Source organism: Anopheles gambiae, chromosome X, assembly GCF_943734735.2.
Source record: "Anopheles gambiae chromosome X, idAnoGambNW_F1_1, whole genome shotgun sequence".
Taxonomy (NCBI): Eukaryota; Metazoa; Arthropoda; class Insecta; order Diptera; family Culicidae; genus Anopheles; species Anopheles gambiae.
In genome coordinates, this window is record NC_064600.1 from 22,359,204 (window position 1) to 22,373,891 (window position 14,688).

At 36.2% G+C, this 14,688-nt stretch overlaps 1 protein-coding gene across 4 annotated transcripts in view; it reads left to right on the forward strand.

Annotated features, from left to right (window-relative positions):
- Positions 1 to 14,688, forward strand: part of LOC11175855 (uncharacterized) — a 206,123-nt gene that overhangs the window by 83,631 nt on the left and 107,804 nt on the right. For all 4 annotated transcript variants that reach the window (XM_061641036.1, XM_061641042.1, XM_061641049.1 and 1 more), the window contains exon 4: positions 7,828 to 7,923. In XM_061641036.1, coding sequence (XP_061497020.1) covers positions 7,828 to 7,923 — 96 coding nt within the window. The remainder of the gene's footprint in view (positions 1 to 7,827; positions 7,924 to 14,688) is intronic.

Below are 14,688 nucleotides of genomic sequence, written 5' to 3' on the forward strand. Positions count from 1 at the left end.
CGAGGAAAAGGAAATCAGTTGTCTAAAGCATATAGATATCAAGTTTCACCTTGTGCAAGATCTCATCCAACGAGGAATCATCGAACTGAAGTATATACCGACAACTGAACAAGTGTCGGATATTATGACGAAGGGTTTACCTGTAAAGCCGTTGGTTCTACATCGCATGGGTTTGGGTTTATAAGCACAAACGATAATTTTAAGTTGTCTCTGTAGGAAAGATTCCCTTTTTTAAATATTCGTTCCACTAGTCGATAGACCCGTGGATTTTCCATAAAAGATTTACGACTTTAAATGTGCTTTAGAGGAATAAATAACATTCGCCGATTTTGTGTTGATGTCGTTTGGTATTATGATTTCATTCGGATGAAAATAAAATAATGTTGTAGCATGCACATGCACATGCTATACTGTTTTCAATCAGTTCACACACATTTCTTATTACACTTAATAAACACAAAATTGTCAACACAACACAACACACAAAAAGACCAAATTCCAACCACTCAAGATACCAACACAACCCAAACCACATAAATAACCTTACGTCAGGAATTGTAAGTCAGCAGAAAAACCCTTATCCAAAAACACTTAAAACACACAAGCGACACACAACCCCGGAGGTGCGAAAAAACCTTACCCAGCACAAAACGCTTCAAGTGGGTAAAGCGTAAAAACACAGCATTGCATAATAGCAACCAACAGTTAATAAATAATGAAATAGGAGACACCGTACCTCGTGTGTACAAACAGAACCGTAAGCGTAGGAAACAAAACACCGCGTAAGCGTCAGAACCCAGAACTGACCTTACATAATAAGCACAACCATATGTAAACTCAAAACTTGACATTCAGCATAATTGACACAAAATAGAAAGTAAAGTAAAACCAAATCTAACTAAAAGGAAATGAATCGTATAAATAAAGATGTAAGATGAGACCGAGTGCTGCTCAGTTACACACAGTACGCACAGTGACACGGTTCAGTGGAGCCGTTCAAGTCTTATCGTAATTCGCACAAACAACACAAATATGTTAAATTAATTCATTGTGTCCACTCGTTACCTGGAGCCCTGATGGCTCCCAGTGATCATCCGAAACTAACGCTTTGTTTTTGACGAATTGACCTCGCGAGTGATGTTTAATCCTTCTGCACCGCTGCTCTAACAATTGCAACCTGATACAGAATATTACATGGCGACCGTGACTTTTAAACTGTAATCTTCGGATGTGCAAAAAAAAAGTGACGAATGAAACCTCAAACACGGACAAAAAGTGCAAAGTGGAAACGTTTTATAAAAATCGCAAGTGCTTCTGAAATGACTTGGAAAGTGATTAATTACCAACAATAGTGAGCTACGAGTGAAAACCAATCATTTTCAAAATGGGAGGCAAGGCTGCAAAACCTGAAACAAATATAAAAGGAGACCATGATCTCACAATAGTTCAAACTCAGAATATTCATACAGAATATCATCTGACTCAGGATTTAAAACTAAACATTATTTTAGGGCTGCTAATCACCCTGTGCATTGTTAAAATAGCGAAAACTTGTTACAAACACCTTCGTAACCAAGCGCAAAAACACGCTTTAAAAGTGCTTACGCTACCAAAGTAGCAACGTAAACATTGAATCGAGAACAGTGAATGAATGATATACGAAAAAGGTGATATGCTATTTGACCCACAAAAATAGGTAAAGGCTGTAGGAAAGTACCGTAAGTTCACCAATGCAGCTATTGACCGCGATTATGAAAAACAATTATGCGCGTATGAGAACCTACCTCAACGTGTAAAAACACTGTGACCAGCGGTATGGTTTGGAACAGCCGTTCCCAACGCGGAAGACGAGAAGAATAAGGCAAAAATGGACGGTTGCTCACTGTCGGACAGACAGGTGAAAGAAGAGATCCCTGGGCCAAGGGACAGCAGTTCACCGAGCACCGGGAACAACGTAGCACCGTGAGCAGCAACAACAACAAATGTATTTAAAAAGGTACCGTACACATGCAATTTTTGCGGATGAAGCTGCATAAATATGCAAAAGCTGTTAGAAAAAATAGAAATACTAGATAGAACGTATGATCAGGTTAGACAACTAAACAAATGCTATAGGCTCTGCGCGTTAACCACACTAAGAAATAACACTAAGGAATTATATGACGAAATACAAGAGCTTCTACGAAAGCACGAATTATCCATTAAAGACGAAATATTAACAACCTTAGTTAAAAAAAGTAGACACCTATATTACGAAATAAATAAGTGCATTAAAATACATTTCGAAAGACATCCAGATTCGTTAAATACAACATTATCATAAAACCAGTTCGACATAACGATAGAAACTAAATCTGACAAAATGGCTGACATTATAGAACTAATTAAAATCACCACTTCTCTCATATCAAAGTATGATGGTAATGAGAAAGATTTAAAAGGTGTGGTGTCAAATTTAAATGTATTAAAGAAAATAGTGAAGCCGGAGAATAGGGAAACAATAATAGAGCTAGTATTAGGACGTCTGACAGGTAAAGCGCGAATTGTTGTAGGAGAAGCCCCAAACTCAATAGAAGATATAGTTAACAAACTACAAGACAGATGCAGCATAAAGGTAACACCAGAAATAGTAGTATCCAAAATGGATAATACGAAACAGACCGGAACAATAGAAGATTTCGGAAGCATTATAGAAAAACTAACGCAGCAACTTGAAGAAGCATACATAGCGGAAGAAATAACACCAGAAGTAGCCAGGAAAAAAGCAACTAAGTCTGGAATTAGCGCATTGAGTTATGGACTTAAGGATGGCGAAACCAAAATAATAATGAGATCAAGTAAATTCGAAACCCTGCATGAAGCAATAGAACAAGCAGTAAAATTGGAACTAGAAGACAGAACGAAAAAAGGAAAGAATGAACAGACAAAAATTTTACATTCAAACGCTACTAGGAACAATAGAGGGTATGGTAACAACTACCAGGGAAGGAACAATTACAATAGATTCTCAAATAATAATAATAATAGGTATCAGACACAAAACCCACCCAGGTTCCCACCCGCAAGATATGGACATAACAATAACCGAAACAATAATAACTACAGAAATAACAACTTTAACAACACTAGAAATCAGCACGCAAATCGACAAAATAATTCCAACAGAAATCAGTACGTACAATCCAATCAGAGAAATAATAGCAATTTGCAAAATAATCGAGCGCCTATTCATAACACAGTAACAGCCGAAGAACAGAATAATTTTTTAGGGCAACCTCAAGCATCGGAAAATACCCAATACTAACCATAAATCCTGATGCAGATAATTTTGTTAAAGTAAAAATAGAAATTACAAAGGAAATCTATAGCACACTCATCATAGATACCGGAGCAACCGTATCCGTACTTAAAGATAGTAAATTAAAACCAGGTTGTAAAATCAATACATCAAAAAAATTAACCTTGATAAGCTCAAGTGATCATGAATCAGAGACTTTAGGAACTGCTATGACAACAATTCACTTTGGCGATTATTCCATTATGCACGAATTTCATATAATAGAAGATGTAGAATCCATTTTTTCCGACGGACTATTAGGAAAAGACTTTATAAAGCACAGATGTATTGTTGATTATGTTAATTGGATGATATACTTCTCATCTGATAACGGATTGAGTTCACACCCAATAGAGGACAATGTAAACGGAAATTATATTTTACCAAAACGAAGTGAAGTAGTACGAAAAATAAGTATACCAAACTTGACAGAAGATTCAATCATCTTATCACAAGAAATCCAACCAGGGGTATTTTGCGGAAACACAATAGTCTCAAAACGTAATCAGTATATCAAATTCATTAATACCACAGATAAAGATGTTTCTTTTAACATAAAATCTTATACACCAGAAGTTGAACCATTAAGAGAGTATGAGCAATTACAGAAGAAACTTGACACATCTAAGGAACGACTTCAGAAAATTCATAACAAAATCCATATAGAAAATATTCCACAAATAGCAAGAGAAGAGTTAGAAAATCTTATCACAAAATTCTCGGATATATTTTGTTTAGAAGATGAACCGGTCTCTACTAACAATTTTTATACCCAGGAAATTTCATTAAAAGATAATATTCCTTCTTATATACCAAATTATAAACAAATACATTCACAAACAGAGGAAATGCAATCACAGGTAGAAAAGATGTTGAAAAATAACATTATAGAACATTCTGTTTCATCATATAATTCACCGATACTATTAGTACCGAAGAAGTCAGGTGAAGGAAAAAAGAAATGGCGTTTAGTAGTGGATTTTCGGCAATTGAACAAGAAAATTTTACCAGACAAATTCCCTTTACCTCGCATAGACACGATACTAGATCAGCTAGGAAGAGCCAAATATTTCAGCACATTGGATTTGATGTCAGGGTTTCATCAAATCAAACTTGATAAAAATTCGAGAAAATACACAGCTTTTTCGACACCTACAGGCCACTATCAGTTTACAAGAATGCCATTTGGACTCAACATTAGCCCAAACAGCTTTCAAAGAATGATGGCTATCGCTATGGCTGGTTTAACACCAGAGCTAGCATTTGTATATATAGATGATATTATAGTTACTGGATGCAGTGCACGGCATCATATCAGTAATTTAGGTAAAGTTTTTGATAGGCTAAGAAAATATAACCTTAAACTAAATGCAGAAAAATGTTGTTTCTTCAAAACAGAAGTAACGTACTTAGGTCATAAAATAACAGATAAAGGAATTTATCCAGACGACGCGAAGTTTGACACAATTAAAAACTTCCCGATTCCTACTAATGCTGATGAAGCAAGACGTTTTGTCGCATTTTGTAATTATTATCGTAAATTTGTACAGAATTTTGCTAAGATAGCTAAACCAATTAATAATTTGATTAAGAAAGACGTTAAGTTTGCATGGACTTCAGAATGTCAAGCAGCTTTTGATACATTGAAACAAAGCTTACTCTCACCCACAATTTTACAATATCCAGATTTTAAAAAACAATTCATTATTACGACAGATGCATCGGATATGGCATGTGGTGCAGTGTTATCACAAATAACAGATGGAAACGATTTGCCAGTCGCATTTGCGAGTAAAAGTTTTACACCAGGAGAAAAGAATAAGCCAATTATCGAGAAAGAACTTACAGCTATACATTGGGCAATTAATTATTTTAAACCTTACGTATATGGACAAAAATTTATAGTTAGAACAGATCATAGACCATTAGCATACTTATTTGGTATGAAAAATCCTACTTCTAAGCTTACTAGAATGAGACTAGATTTAGAAGAATTTGACTTTGAAATAGAATATTTAGCAGGTAAAGCTAATGTTGCGGCAGACGCACTATCAAGAATAATCCTTAACTCAGATGACCTAAAAGCATCAATACCAAAATCCAAAACGATTTTAATGGTTAATACAAGAGCCATGGTTAAGAAAAATAACGCACAAACTGATATAAACAAAGACGAACCAATCGCAACAACAGGGACTGATCACCCCGCGATGTGGAAAACAGATAGACCTTTAGAAGTGAGAAAGGTACTAAAAATAGGTACGCAGAGAATTAAGAACAACGTTGAATTCATAATATACAACCATTCATACAGTAAAGCACTAGGAAAATTTCTTTTGAGAAATGATGTAAATGGAAGTCAAGCATTAGAGTTTGCTCTTCTAGAAATGTGCAAAATCGCGAAACAATATGGAAGAAATAAGCTAGCATGGTCAGAAGAAGATCATTTATTCGAAGAATATTCCCAACAAACTATTAAGGAAATAGCCAACAGAGCCATAACCAAGTTTGAAATAATCCTGTTTACTCCAACTAGATGGATAACAACAGAAAAAGATAGGCTGAGAATAATTTCAGATTATCATATGACCCCTTCGGGAGGACATATAGGCCAGTACAGACTGTACCAGAAAATAAGGGAAAAATATAAATGGAAAAATATGAAAGATGATATCAAGAAATACGTACGAAATTGTAAAGCATGCATAGTTAATAAGACGACTAGACATACTAAAGAAAAAACAGTTGTAACTACAACACCGACAAAACCATTTAACATAATTTCAATCGACACAGTAGGACCTCTAACAAAAACTAACAAAAACAACAGGTATGCAATAACCATACAATGTGACTTAACGAAATATATCGTAGTAATACCTATCCATAACAAAGAAGCAAACACTATAGCCAAGGCATTGGTAGAAAACTTCATCCTTACATTCGGAACATTTATAGAATTAAAATCAGATCAAGGACTAGAATATAACAATGAAATATTACACAAAATCTCAGAAATTTTAAAAATCAAACAAACTTTTAGCACAGCTTACCACCCACAGACAATAGGATCATTAGAGAGAAATCATAGATGTCTAAACGAATACCTAAGAAGCTATACAAACGAACATCATGATGACTGGGACGATTGGACAAAATTTTACGAATTTGTTTACAATACAACAGAACACTCAGACACAAACTACACACCATACGAACTAGTATTTGGTAGAAAAGCGAATTTACCACAAGATATATTTAAAACAAAAATTGAACCAGTTTATAATATTGACCAATATTATTTCGAAATGAAATATAAACTCCAAAAATCAAACGAAATTGCCAGAGAAAATTTGATAAAAGCAAAAATTAAAAGACAGCAAACCTTAAATAAAGATACAGTACCACTTATTATAAACTTAGGAGATCAGGTATATTTGGAAAATGAAAATAGGAAAAAATTAGATCCAGTCTACATTGGACCTTTCACAGAAGTAAGTGACCAAGGGCCTAATTGCGTAATACAAAATAATACAACAAAGAAAATCTCTACAGTACACAAAAATAGATTAATTAAGTACACAGGAGAATAACTTCAATCATTGTAATTCATTACGTTATTCTATTAAAGGGGGGAGGTGTAGCATGCACATGCACATGCTATACTGTTTTCAATCAGTTCACACACATTTCTTATTACACTTAATAAACACAAAATTGTCAACACAACACAACACACAAAAAGACCAAATTCCAACCACTCAAGATACCAACACAACCCAAACCACATAAATAACCTTACGTCAGGAATTGTAAGTCAGCAGAAAAACCCTTATCCAAAAACACTTAAAACACACAAGCGACACACAACCCCGGAGGTGCGAAAAAACCTTACCCAGCACAAAACGCTTCAAGTGGGTAAAGCGTAAAAACACAGCATTGCATAATAGCAACCAACAGTTAATAAATAATGAAATAGGAGACACCGTACCTCGTGTGTACAAACAGAACCGTAAGCGTAGGAAACAAAACACCGCGTAAGCGTCAGAACCCAGAACTGACCTTACATAATAAGCACAACCATATGTAAACTCAAAACTTGACATTCAGCATAATTGACACAAAATAGAAAGTAAAGTAAAACCAAATCTAACTAAAAGGAAATGAATCGTATAAATAAAGATGTAAGATGAGACCGAGTGCTGCTCAGTTACACACAGTACGCACAGTGACACGGTTCAGTGGAGCCGTTCAAGTCTTATCGTAATTCGCACAAACAACACAAATATGTTAAATTAATTCATTGTGTCCACTCGTTACCTGGAGCCCTGATGGCTCCCAGTGATCATCCGAAACTAACGCTTTGTTTTTGACGAATTTACCTCGCGAGTGATGTTTAATCCTTATGCACCGCTGCTCTAACAATTGCAACCTGATACAGAATATTACAATGTATTTACAAAGATAAATTCATCTTACTTTCTTTTCAGGTAACCTTTCTCAAAGAAGACAACAAAATATTTGAATATATTAAAGGACGTAGCCCACCATATCGAAATTTTAGCATACCAGGAGCTGAAATTGATGTGAGTATTTAGCAAAATTAATTAACACAAGTTGACAAAGCAAGCAACTGTCACCAAGTGATAAAAACTTATTAAGTTCGGATCAAACAAAGTGGCCTAAGAATATTTATTTTGCTAGTGATTTCCAGAGTTATTGGAAGCAAAGTAGAGAGAGCATAACGTATAACGTCTCGGATAACGCAGATATCTTTTCCAGCTGTTATAACTCGTGGAAGGAAGACACATGTGTTTCGTTCGTAGTTCAGACACAGAGTGCCGTTTATTCTCACTGACAGCTGTTTGCTACCCAACTAGCAGTTTCTGTCGATGGACAGCTGTCAGACGTATATGACAACTCTCTCCTCCTAACAATATAAAGTGATTACTTGCTAAAGTGTGAAAGACAATTCATATTTATATTCTAAATTAAAGTAATAATCCCTAATCACGGTATCGAATTGGTGGTTGTCGAGTTCTTGTTGATCTCCTAACTTGAGTTTGAGATTCTTCTCCACAAGCTAAATCTTCATTGATATTATCAGATCTAACCATCTCCGTTTCTGAATCATGAGGGAGTTGAAACTCTTCCATCCTATCTGGCAGATAAACTGATTCATCTATCCAAGGTTCTATGTTTTGGTTACTACTATGGTGGATTGATATTTCTTCAGGACCAGATCTCATTTGGTTTATGTGCCTTTTCCACATCCTTCCATCGTCTAATCGTATTTCGTAATGCAGTTTTCCTAGCTTCTTTGTAATCGTTCCAAATTTCCACTTTTCGGTCTGGGAAAGGAAATCTCTTGCTGCTACTCTTTCGTTTGCTGCAAATGATCTTGTCGTTTTGTGTACTACTTCGGGATTGGATTTCTTTTCGATTTTTGGTACCATAACATCAAGCCGAGACCGTATCTGTCTGTTTAACATTAACCGCGAGGGACTTTCCCCTGTGCTTGGATGAGTTGTTTTCCTGTACGCTAGCAGTATGTTTTGTAACTTTTTTGGAATTTCAGATTTATGGCATTGCATAGTTTTAATTTTATCTTTAATTGTTTGTACATATCTTTCTGCCTGACCATTTGTTGCGGGATGGTAAGGAGCTCCTGTTTTATGGGTTATTCCGTTAGATTTTAAGAATGTTTGGAATTTTTCTGACATGAATTGTGTACCTCTATCGGTCACTAAAATTGATGGCAAGCCAAAAGTGGCAAAAATTTCTCGCATTTTGTCTATAGTAGTGTCTGTATTCATATCCGGTGTTATTTTTACTTCAGGCCATTTGCTGTACGCATCTACTAGAATAAGAAAATATATACCCATAAATGGCCCAGCGTAATCCGCATGTACTCTTTCAAAAACTGATTGTGGACGCTTCCATACATGAGTTGGTACTTTAGGAGGATCTTTTCTTACTTTTGCACAAGAAACACAGTTTTTTGATAATCTTTCTATGTCGTTATCCATATTTTTCCACCAACAATAAGATCTAGCAAGAGATTTCATGCGTGATATGCCGAAATGGCCTTCATGAAGTTCGTCTAAGACTCGATTTCGTAATTGAGGTGGAACGTAGACCCTAGCGCCTCTCATAAGACATCCCTTTTGAAGAGAAAATTGTGTCTGGTCGATTCCAAAACGATCGTTAATGGATACTGTTCTCCCTGAATTTAATCCGTCTATTAGTAATTGAACATTTATGTCTTTGCTAGTCTCTTTACTAAGTTCTTCTACTGATACGGGAAGATTTTCTATTTGATTTAGTTCAATTTCATCGGGTTCTTCTGTATCCTCCAGCTGAATGTCTCGGATTGGCAATCGTGACATTCCGTCAGCATTTCCGTGTTCTTTTGATGGTCGATATCTAATCTCAAAATTGAATGATTCTAGAAATACAGCGTAATGTTGCATGCGAGTTGCTGATAGCGTTGGCAAACCTTTCTGTGGTGATAGAATTTGAGAAACTGGCTTGTTATCGGTTATTAAGATAAATTTTCTTCCATAAAGATATCGGTAAAACTTTTTAACTCCGAAAATAATCGCATATGCTTCTTTATCCACCTGAGTATATCTTTGTTGGGTTGGTGATAGTGTTTGAGATGCGTATTGAATTGGATATTCTTTGCCATCTGGATAGATGTGACTTAAAACGGCGCCAACTCCGTAGGGCGAAGCATCTACTGCTAGAGCTATTGGTAAGCTAGGATCGTAGTGTACCAAGATCCGTTCAGATTGCATTTCCTTTTTGATCCATTCAAATGCGTCCTGGCAACCTTCATGCCATTCGAAAGGAATTTCGTTTTTAAGTAAATTATTTATGGGATAGATCTTTTCACTTAAATTTGGGATAAATCTCGCGTAATAATTCACAAGGCCTACAAAAGCTCTTACCTCATCTTTGTTCCTTGGTTTTGGCATTAGTTGAATGGCAGTAATTTTCTCCTTTATTTTGTGAATACCGTACTTGTCGATCCTGTATCCACAGTCCACATTCTATGCAATCTGCAAGGAAATTACATTTGCTATCATTCACTCTCATATTATGGTCTTGAAATCGTTTTAAAACAGTGCGCAGTCTTTCCACATGGGTCTTGTCATCAGGAGCTGTTATTTTAACATCATCTAAAAATACAGAAACGCCTGGAATTCCTTGGAGAATCTGTGTGATTTCTCTTTGGAATATGGCTGGGGCAGAAGCAACACCGTACATTAACCGTGTTGGTCTGAATAGTCCCATGTGAGTGTTCAGTGTTAAAAATTCCTGATGTTCAGGTTTAACTGTCATCTGTAAATATGCCTGCGCTAAATCTATTTTCGAGAATTTTTCTCCCCCAGCCATGTTAGCAAAAAGCTCCTCTATTGTGGGCAAAGGAAACTCGTCTATTACCAAGTTTTTGTTCACCGTTAATTTATAATCTCCACACAATCGTACACGGTTTCCTGATTTTTTTACGGGTACTATTGGTGTAGCCCATTCACTGCGATTGACTTTTATTAAAATTCCTTGATTTACTAAATCGTTAATTTCTTTCTCGACACTTTCTTTTAATGCAAATGGTATAGTACGATTTTTTAGAAATATTGGCAACGCATTTTCTTTTAGGATAAGAGATGCTTGAATATTTGAAATCTCTCCTAATGACTTACGAAAGACTACCTCGAATTCTTCTTTTAATTTTTTTATCACTTCTTGATTAGTATTAGAATGGGTGACAATTTGATTTACGTACGAGTTCCCCTTACTTAATAATTCGTTCCAATCAAATTTCAAATCTCGCATCCATGTTCTTCCTACAATAGGTCCTCTTTTAGACTCTACCACAAATAGTGTTAATTTTGTTTTAGCATTTTCCACTATAACACTAATTGTACCAAATAACTTTATAGATCCTCCACAATAGCTTTGTAATTTTATATCTGATTCTCTAATAGGGATATCTTTAAAACATCTTTGTTTGTCGTTCATACTGATAATAGAAAACGGGGATCCTGAATCTACTTCAAATTGAATTTTAGTATTATTGACTTTTAGTGTTATGTATATTTTTGCGGTATGGTTTGCATTTTGGTATAAATTGTTGATCAAAATTGAGTTTACCTCTTCGTTCTCCTCGCTGTCTTGATGTTGTTCATCAATTAACCTCACACTTTTGCTTCTATTGTTCGTGCGACAGACGCGCTGCAAATGTCCAATTTTCCCGCACTTTTTGCAGACGGTTCTTTTGTGCTTGCATACATATGCAAAATGTGATTCTCCACATCTATAACACTCGACGTTTTTCTTCGTTGTGTTGCTCACGATGTTTACTTCTTTCACTTCAGCACCTCTGCTATTCAGCACTTCAGCACTTCTGCTATTCAGCACTTCAGCGCCATCTCCGGCGGCTTCCATGGCTAAAGCAATTTGCTTAGCTTTTTCCAGTGTTAGATTTCTTTCTTCAATCAGCCGGTTGCGTATTCTTGGATTCCGTACACCAAAAACTAGCTGGTTCCTGAGCGCCTTTGTCAAATATTGCCCGAAATCACAATTAGCCGCCACTTTTTGCAAAGCCGTGATGAACTCCGTTACAGTTTCGCCTTCAGTCTGAAGTCGTTGACGAAACTTCCATAGTTCCACCATTTCGAGGGGTTTCGGGTCGAACAGCTCATCCAAACACTTCACTATTTGTTCGTATGTTTTGTCTTCTGGTTCTTCCGGAGAAATATGATCACACAATAAATTGTATGAATCAACACCCATGTAATGCAGAAGCATGGCTTTTTTATTATTCGATTTAACCTCAAATACCGACATTGCTCCTTCGAAGCGTTTCACCCAGCGGGCCCATTGCATGAGCCCTTTGTTAAAAGGTTCCATATCGAATTTTGCCATTGTGGTGCGTTGTTCACTCTGTGCGATGTTCTGCTTTGTACCACTGCTTGTTGGTTTCTCTTCGATCATGACACTGTCTCCACTTATACCCGATTGTTTCAGCTTTTCTTTAACTGCGTACCGCTAGCGTTCCAGGGTTCTCAGAATTTGTCACTCGTCGCCAATTGTTATAACTCGTGGAAGGAAGACACATGTGTTTCGTTCGTAGTTCAGACACAGAGTGCCGTTTATTCTCACTGACAGCTGTTTGCTACCCAACTAGCAGTTTCTGTCGATGGACAGCTGTCAGACGTATATGACACCAGCATACTCTTTATTTTCTTCCACATATACTTTTATACTTTTCCCACATATACCTTTTTTAATACTTTTCGAAGGATCTTTTGAGGATTTACTCAAATTGTAATTATGTTGTCCATTGAATTTTATTTTTAATCTATATATATAAAAATCTCGTGTCACGGTGTTTGTCGCGAGCAAACTCCGAAACGGCTGGATCATTTTCAACGAAACTTTGCACACACCTTATGGTGGTATGAGAACAGGTTTTGAGACTCACATCATTTTCAGAAGTTGCACTAAACTTAATTTATTAGCAATTTTCTAACTCCCATACAAAGGACATCATTGTTGTTGTTGTATACAGCACTTTGACAGTCGGTGTGAAGCGCGGTTTACACTCGGTGTAAGGTGCGGTTTACACTCGCTGTGAAATGCCTAGCGGTTTACGATGCTGTCACAAATATCCATAATGACAAAACAGAGATGGAGTACTTTAGTTTGGGAATAATGAATTAAAAAATACATGCTATTTCGCTTTGTCCTGTTTGCTATTTAATGTTCCAAAACGAACAAATATGCTTGCTTTAATAATTGTAACATAAACATGTTTGGTTACTGATGTTAAGCTCGCAAGTGTAAACAACATTTTTCGTTATGGTGTTTTTTTTTCGGTCTGCCCGGCTGCGGTCTTTCCCGAGGTCAAACGATGTCTGTTTGCGGTTTGGACTTACGAACATCGTGTTTTTCGCATGGACAATTATATGTGGCATGTTTCGCGTGGGTAAACCTTCCAATCTATACATACTAGCTAAAGAAAGATTAACCAAAAATATCGTCCATTCATTAGCGCTTCGAGATTTGCATTAGAGATTCATAGTAGTTATATGTGTGTGACAAGTATGTAATTATTTGCATGTAAATAAATCAATCTACGTAATTCTACACTGTTTTACTGTTCCAAATTATGTTCTTAAACATATTATTTAAGTAATTAACGACAATGACATCAATGAAAACAAATAAAATGAATAAAAAATTAAATGTGAATTTAAACACCTATATTTGCAACTTAACGGACTGGCAGACGAAGGCGAGAGACCGTGAGCGGTTTCGGACACTCCTGAGGCAGGCCAAGACCGCAAAGCGGTTGTAGTGCCGGATAAGTAATTTGCAACTTCAAATACTTAATCGGCAACTAATAAAATGTGGGGTAAAACTAGGTTTACCGGGCCAGCTAGTTTAATTAATATATTAAATTTTTTTTTTATCGTTCGCAAAAATTACAAATTTTATTCTTCCTTCCCCCCTAGTGCAACAAACTGTAACGTTAGAAGAAACTCCTACTCAAAAATACGTAACAGTATCTCAGTGTGCAAAATGTTATTCCATCGATCTGATATTTTATTTCCATCATAATAATTTTAAATTTCTTCAGCATGATTTTCAACAGTTGATCCAGAAAACTGAAATTCGATGGGATATAGGGGTATCATATCAAATTCCGCCGAAATTTGGCAGAAATGATCGCATCGGGTTTCGGCGTCATTGCTTGCCTCTGCACAACCAGTGGCCACGGTTTCTGCCTTATATGTTTGTTCGTGTTACCCAGCTACTTTTTCACTGTTTGGTCTGGTGTATCCAAACTATCCGTAAGTCTTCATTTTCAGCTTACTTTGGATCCTATAGTCGTTCAGGGTTTTCTGCTATTCGGAATCGGGCTTTTTTACACTCTTATTGTTGTTTAATATTTCCAAGATGTCAGAACATGCTTACAGGGTTTACCAGCATAATAAACAACTGTCCACTTGTTTATAACAATAGTCGTTTTGAATAGACACCGCTGTCTACCACTTGCTCACACGTCAGATGGTGTAAGCTACTCTGTCCAATTCAATAACACAATTTTCGCCTTCGATTGCACAACGGTCGGATTCGGCACGGTTTCATGTGGTTGTTGTATAATTAACAAAATTAATGTTTTGATTTATTGAAATGTATGGTTTATACTGCATATCACTTGTCACTTGTCACTCAAAGCGGCTGGTTGTGCTCTCTCACTCTCCTATTTCCAAGTTGATTTTTTACCGCGATTTTCTTGTTGATTAAGGCTTGAATTGTTTTAGTTCGGTTAATTT